The 7,500-nt window shown below is 45.0% G+C and overlaps 1 protein-coding gene across 10 annotated transcripts in view; it reads right to left on the bottom strand.

Annotated features, from left to right (window-relative positions):
* frmd4a (FERM domain containing 4A) overlaps nucleotides 1–7,500 on the bottom strand; it is a gene marked incomplete at its 5' end in the record, with an annotated part of 115,500 nt that overhangs the window by 25,421 nt on the left and 82,579 nt on the right. For all 10 annotated transcript variants that reach the window (XM_080438681.1, XM_080438680.1, XM_080438675.1 and 7 more), the window contains 4 exons: nucleotides 4,126–4,212; nucleotides 4,385–4,442; nucleotides 4,606–4,671; nucleotides 5,243–5,326. In XM_080438681.1, coding sequence (XP_080294807.1) covers nucleotides 4,126–4,212; nucleotides 4,385–4,442; nucleotides 4,606–4,671; nucleotides 5,243–5,326 — 295 coding nt within the window. The remainder of the gene's footprint in view (nucleotides 1–4,125; nucleotides 4,213–4,384; nucleotides 4,443–4,605; nucleotides 4,672–5,242; nucleotides 5,327–7,500) is intronic.

The following is a 7,500-nucleotide window of genomic DNA, read 5'->3' as shown; positions in this document are numbered from 1 at the left end:
ACAACATAGCATAGCAGCGATTTTGAAATGGAATCTATCCATAGTTTTGGGTCAGGTTTTGAACGGATTCCCTCTTGGTGATACTTAACAGGCGCTGTCTGCTCTCTTGCAGTTAGTTAGTCAATGCTTAAACCCTTAATCTCTGCCTAAATGAGTCAGAACGCACTAAGCAGGCATCTTAACTGTGTGCGGTTCACTTGTAAATCCTCCTACGTGTGTGAGAGTGTGTGCGTGTGTGTGTGTGTGTGTGTGTGTGTGTGTGTGTGTGTGTGTGTGTGTGTGTGTGTGTGTGTGTGTGTGTGCGTGTGCGTGTGGTGTGCGTGTGCGTGTGTGTGTGTGTGTGTATGTGTTTGTGTGTGCGTGTGCGTGTGCGTGTGTGTGTCTTGTCTGCGGTAGGGCGAGAGGGAGAAAGGGGAAAGTATTTAAACATTCCCAAATAAACACCCCGAGAGCGGTGGGACAGTGTGTGTTTAGTAACAACAGGATGTCCCCCTGTAAAACAGACTAGCTAATAAAACACAAAGAGGCCACTCCGGCTCTGCTTTGAGGAGTAAATTAAAGTAAATGCCGAAAATGGAAGACTCATTATCATGACAAACTACTTCGCTTGTTCCACGTGTCAAATCCCAAGACCTTTATGTCGAGAATACCCTCTGAGACAACATTTTCATAACTGTACCAAAAAAAGCCCCAAACGTTTCCAATAACACGTTTTCTCTCACAATGGTCTAGTTGAGTCAGTACATTGTAGTCAGCTATGACTATGTGGTGACATCTCCACGGTCTGACTCACCGCTGTTCCTGGTAGAGGAACTCTGTGACTAATTAAAACACTGACCTGTCACCTGGTCAACTTCTTCTGATGTGCTGAGAGATACTGTGCATGACTAATGGTAAATGGTGCATTTATACTATTTACTAATGTACTGTAACATCGTCGATATAGCGCCTGGTAGAGGCCCTCGGCATCGACTCATTGCTCGGTTGAAATGCTCCCACTTTGAGTTTGGTTTCAAACCTTTTCGGGTGGCAGACTGGCTAAGCCAGTGTGTATTTTACGTTTTTGTGTTAACGTAGTGTTGGTGAGTTAATGTAGCCCGGTAAAGCCCCTCCCTCCGGAAAATCTCATTTCCATTTGATTTCAGGAAGGAGTCTGGCATGAGAACCTGTGTGTGTTTTTGACTGTGGGCTGGAGTAGGGCGGGAATAATACCGTTGACTGACAACCCCTTCAGCCAATCAGCAGTTTGTTTTCACCACCTCCAGACCAATGTGACGCAACGGGACTTTTGAAATGGCCATGCCCAAAATAGGTTGCCTTCTTCGGATACATGCGTGTCACTGCCCGCCCCTGCCGGTTCTCAGATTATTATTTTTTTAAATAGGCTCTGTCATGATTAATTGACCACATATATGAAGTTAATCAACTAAATTCTATCCGAACGTATCTTAAAAGTAAATTCTGTGCATCAAAAAAGAGAGCGTTTTCAAGTTTTAAAACCAAAACCAAAAACAGCGCACAGAAAACAATGGCTGACGTTCCATTTTGGTCGGCTGCACTCGGATCCATTCGGGTTCACTCGAACTCGCCACCTGATTGGCCAACTTTCGCTGTCAATCAGAGAACGATGAGCGAGGAGGGGCTTTACCAGGCTAAGGACGCTGATAGGCTCGTCCACTTGGTGGACAACGACAAAAAGCCAAACAAGCACTCATGCCAAACTCCTTCCTGAAATCAAATGGAAATGAGATTTTCCGGAGGGAGGGGCTTTACCAGGCTAGAGTTAAAGGGTTGGTGGCTAAAACACAGGCTGGTAGGAAGAGCTGTCTGTTTCTACTAACGCACTAGGCTTCAGCTACTAACCTCTCTGAATATCTCTACAACCTGACATAAGGAAGAAATTTCTTTTTTTTTTTGGTCTAGACCACCCTCCACTTTTTGTGTGTTTCTGCTGTGACCTGCTGTGTTGGGGGATAAAGTCTGCCTTGTGATGTTGCACTAACAGGACATGAAGTCCACAAACTCCCTTTTCGCTCAAGTGCCTTAGAATACAATCAACCTTTTGTGACGAGGAGGCCCGGTCTCACTCGGGATATGGGCCAGCGCTTCCCTATCTCTGGGTTTGTTGTGTGTGTGTGTATGTATGAGCGTGAGACAGACAGACAGACAAAGACAGAGACAGAGACAGAGAGAGAGAGAGAGAGAGAGAGAGAGAGAGAGAGAGAGAGAGAGAGAGAGAGAGGGAGAGGGAGAGGGATAGGGAGAGAGAGGGAGAGAGAGAGAGAGAGAGAGAGATAGTAGACTGCCGAATGGATAAATACCACTCCGGTAGTTGCCATGGAAGCCAAATGCTTGATAAGTAATCGTGTGGGAAGGAGATTAATTCCCGCTTTCTACTCCTCCCTTTCTATCGTGCTATGTGAAAGATTGAGGTTATGAAAGGCCAGCTTTAATGGAGTCTGCCACCATGGATATAAATACACATATATATAAAAGACACAATAAGGAAAGGTGACCTTTCCAAGGAGTCTGGAGTCAAGATAAGCACAACATTCCCCCTGCCTTGATCTTACAGTGGCGTGTGTGTGTGTGTGTGTGTGTGTGTGTGTGTGTGTGTGCGTGTGCGTGCGTGCGTGCGTGCGTGCGTGCGTGCGTGCGTGCGTGCGTGCGTGCGTGTGTGTGTGTACGTGCTGAGGTAAAATGGATAAAATTGCACCGCATTCTCTTCCTGTCTCCATGGTGATGTAACACCTAGGCAACCGCGGGATTTGGGAGACCGGGGGAAAGAGCGTCTGTGGTCAGAGTGGAATGCACTAATCAGAACACACACGCACGCACACACACACACACACACACACACACACACACACACACACACACACACACACACACACACACACACACACACACACAGTAGGACATATACAGTGCATGTACACACACACACACACACACACACACACACACACACACACACACACACACACACACACACACACACACACAGGCCATATCATATGTTTCACATCAGTTTCCTACTCAAACCATTCAGTGACCCCTTGTGCCCTGTGGATGGGGGCATGGTCATCCTGCCGACCCTGCTCCAATAATCAACCCTCTTTGGAAGATGAATAGGATGCCAACTGCTTAATTGAATCATGCATTCCACCTGCGAGGAACTATCTGCATGCCTTTTATTTCCCCCTCTCTGTTATTCTGGTTTTTACTTGAATCAGCCGTCTGTATATTTGTGTGTTGTAAATACGTGTGCGTGCATATGTCCTATAGTGTAGGTGTGCGTGTCACTGTGTATATCGGTACCTGGGTGAATGTATGCGTATGTACGTTTCCTCTATGTGTGCAGTAAAATCCCTTATGGGTCCATTCTATACACTCTCAGATTTTAATTAACACTGAGGATTGCGTGTATAGTATCTGTCCTGTATGTGTATGTACAGTACAGTATGAGAACTCCAGTGTGTGTGTGTGTGTGTGTGTGTGTGTGTGTGTGTGTGTGTGTGTGTGTGTGTGTGTGTGTGTGTGTGTGTGTGTGTGTGTGTGTGTGTGTGTGTGTGTGTGAGTGAGTGACACAGTCACAGTTACAGTCAATATGGGAATGTTGCTACCCTCATTAACACCCTGTGAAACAGGGCTGAATGCCAGTGATCAAGGCCCCTCAGTGTGGCCGAGGGTCAGGGGTGAGAGTTAATGGACAACACAGAGGGAGGACGGCCACCTTCAGAGAGGAGCTGGAGAAAATCAAAGCAGTCCCAGACTAAACACATTTAGATGACAGGACTGGGACGGAGGACTGCTTGCATTACTCACAATGACAATACTCTGTGTGAGTCATAGGGGTGGAAACAATCAGGGGGAGAAAGTGACAGTGAGACAAAAGAGGAAGATGAAAAAAATGGACGGAGAGTGGGGGAGGTAGAGTGGACAGATTATAGGAGACAGCGGCGGGACGGAGACAGTGAGAGAGAGGAACAGGAAAAAGAGGGGGAAAAGAGGGGGCGAGGACAATTTATCAGAGATGTAGGGAAGGTGGAGAGGATGGACGGATCGTGAGAGGACGAGAGGACGGCTAGCGGTCACCGAGGGACGAACGTGAAGTTGCCTCACCTTCCTGGGCTTGACCTTGTCCTGGTGGTCATACTGGAAGATGCCTTTGTAGCTCAGACCCAGCCACCACGGGATGCCCTGCTTGTCCTGGCACAAATAAATAATTAAAAAGTCATTAAAATCCTCTATATTACATATGTGTGACAGAAGCTTACAGTAACAGCTCAAAAGATCCCCAATGCACCCGCTCTGAACTCCAGGGCCGGACAGAAATGTGTGCGTGTGAGAGAGAAAGTACAGAACAGTGGTAAAACGCTACCTTTACAGCGTAGTAATGTACTCCATATGTGGGCAGAGACTCAGCGATGCTCATATAACTGTCAATAGGAAAGCCAAAAGAGAGACATGAGGCACACACACACAATTCAAACAAATCTGTACATGTTGAGAAAATGGCTCATCTAATATTCATGGAGAGGAAGCAGATTGAGTCGAAGAGAGAATTGGGAAACTTGAGTGAGTCTTGTGTCGTGTTCTTACTTGACAATAGCTTGTCCTCTGGACTGCCCCGTGAGTTTCTTGTAATGTTCTATGACCCGATCCTCACTGCACATGGACACAAATACCAATTAAAGACATAGAAAGGGGAAGAAATACAATAGCAGAAAGAGAGAGAGTTGATAAAGAGAGTGTAGGGCTGCAACTGTCAATTATTTTCTTATTATTCTTTTTTTTTGTTATTTTCTATAATGAATTAAATTGATTTGTTCGATTAACTGTCACAGCCCTAAGCAAGTGTATTTTTTACTTTGATACATTTCGTAATATGGGTCAAAAAAACTAATTAAAGCACATTGATTTGATGTGAATTGAATTGAGAGGGAAGGAGACAGGGACAGAGAGCGAGAGAAAGGGTGTGTTATATAGAGAGATAGAAAGTGAAAGAGAAAGAGAAAGGGAGAGAGACAAAGAAAAGACAAGCGTGATACAGAGAGAGCGTGCAAAAATAGAGAGAAAGGTATACAGAGGCAGCAAATGAGAAAGAGAGGGAACCAGACGAGAGACGACGAGAGAGAGAGAGAGAGAGAGAGAGAGAGAGAGAGAGAGAGAGAGAGACAGTAAGAGTATATGATAGAGATACAAAGTGAGAGAGGTTGTGGTGGTGGTGGTCTCTCACCAGTAGGCCAGTGAGGGGTGGTCCTTCAGGGCCTGAGTGGGCAGAGCGGGTAGCTTCTTCAGGTCTGCCCTCGTCACGTCATTGCTGGGAAAAGGGAGAGACCACCAACATGTGAGAACAAGCCTACAGCCACATCCAAAAAGCCACACGGGTTTATACACAATGCAACCACAAAATGTTACACTGTCATACTGAAACTGATATGAAACGATGCTTCGAGGAAGAGCGAAATCTGAGATCTGTGACTCTGTGAATAGCTTTGTCCAAACCATGACAATTTTTCATACACAATTCAATTACCCATCCCACCCCCCCCACCCACACACACAAATGTAATATTCTCGTACAGAAACAGATGAACCCTTTGAACGTTTTAAGACCACCAAAGTATCAAAACTACAACTATGATAATACGTTTCGTTTATCCAAGCCATGATCGATATCATCCAAAAATAATTTCTCAAAAATGTAACACTTTTGCACTGAAGTTAACCTCCTCGGGAACTTCATACAAAGGAGCGTTTTTTGAGAAACGCTATTTAGCATGAAGACGATGACGACTTGACACTGAAATTTCCCCCTATTAACTGTCCTGGGAAGCGGTGAGTAACTTTGGAAAAAAACAGTAAGGGGAAGAACAATTAGTTAAGGGGGAGGACGGGATGGACAAATGCTGACAGGCTTAATGTCCCTGCGTTTCTCCGAGACAGTTGAGTTGGACGCACAACTGGCTACTAACTGGGTGTCGTCTAGTCAGAGAACAGCTGCAGAGAGATGGATGGCGATGGCGAGGGAGCCAGGCAGAAAAAGAAGAGACAGATGGAGAGACATGGTGCAAAAGACAGAAAGAGATTATATTAGCGATTATTCAATCGGTTACTCTTTCGATTAATCGAATAATCAAGAAGCGTGTTTTTTTGGATGGTAGACAAAATGCGCGCAAAGAATTGGCGACGTACAAGCTCACAGTGTGTCGTGATCAATGTGAACTTCACCTGCTATTTTAGCTATTTTTGAAAATCAATTGTTTTAATGCATTTTTGTATGATCGATTACATCTATTAACCCATTCAATCCGGGAACACATGAAAAAACATGACAATTTGAGCAAATCTTTGAATAAATTGTCTTTGCTTCTGGGGGGTCCCTGGAACAAAATATTTTGAGATGGGGGTCTGCGAACCAAATACATATCATTTTGGCAGTCCTTGACATGAAAAAGTTTGAGAACCACTGATATTATAGCAACATACAGTCTTTTCATAAAACTGTTAGGATTTAGAATACATTTGTAGATGCGTTCCCGGAGAGAGAAAGGGGGGCACAGATAAAAGTTAGGGGAAGCCTTCAGACTCACAGTGGCAAGGAAGGAGGGCCCCCTGTCCCCTGACACTCCAGCCTAATTCCATCATCCCAGCCTCCACCCAGCCTCCAGAGGGCTGGGGGGGTGGGGGGGTGAGGGTGTGTGAGAACATGCCAGTGTATGAGCTAAAGCTCTGGATCACAGCCCATTGGTCTCACCCAGCGATAAAACCCCTGGGTTCCACTCCGCTATGCAGGGAATGGGGCAGGAGAGGGAGGAGGATCCCGGAATCCTGAACAATATATCATCAGCAGTTACAAAGGTTTCAAAGGGCTCTAATTCAACTTAAGCTTGTCCTGAACGCTAACAAAACAAAATGCATGGTATTTTCCAGATCTCCAAACACAAATTCCTCTACTGGTGTTTACACTCTTAAAGGTGAAAAAATTGAACTGGTCTCATCTTATAGGTACCTGGGCATTTGGCTAGATTCCAAGCTCTCATTAGATTCATGTGGAGAACCTAACCAAAAAACTAAGAGGGCAGATTGGTTTCCTCTACAGAAACAGGTCCTGTTTTTCTTTTTCCAGCAGAAAAACTGTTATTCAATCTGTCATAATGTCTGTGTTTGATTATGGTGATGTGCTATACATGCATGCCTCAATCTCTACACTTAAGCCTCTTGAAGCAGTCTACCACAGTGCCCTACGTTTTATCACTGGTGATGACTATCACACCTATCACTGTATTTTATATGATAAAGTGGGTTGGTCATCTCTCGCAGTACGCAGAGAGCAACATTGTATTCTTTTTATTTATAAGGCCTTGTGTGGCAAGCTTCCTCTATACCTTTCTTCGCTCTTAGAACCAAAGGTTTCTGGACACTCAACACGTTCACAAAGACACATTATAAATATACCAGTCCACGTAAGCGCAGTGAACAAGGAAAAACTGC

The sequence above is a fragment of the Gymnoscopelus braueri genome (genome assembly GCF_963280865.1).
Source record: "Gymnoscopelus braueri genome assembly, chromosome: 9".
Classification (NCBI taxonomy): Eukaryota; Metazoa; Chordata; class Actinopteri; order Myctophiformes; family Myctophidae; genus Gymnoscopelus; species Gymnoscopelus braueri.
Note: the sequence above shows the minus strand (reverse complement) of the source record. Positions and strands in the feature narration are given on the sequence as shown.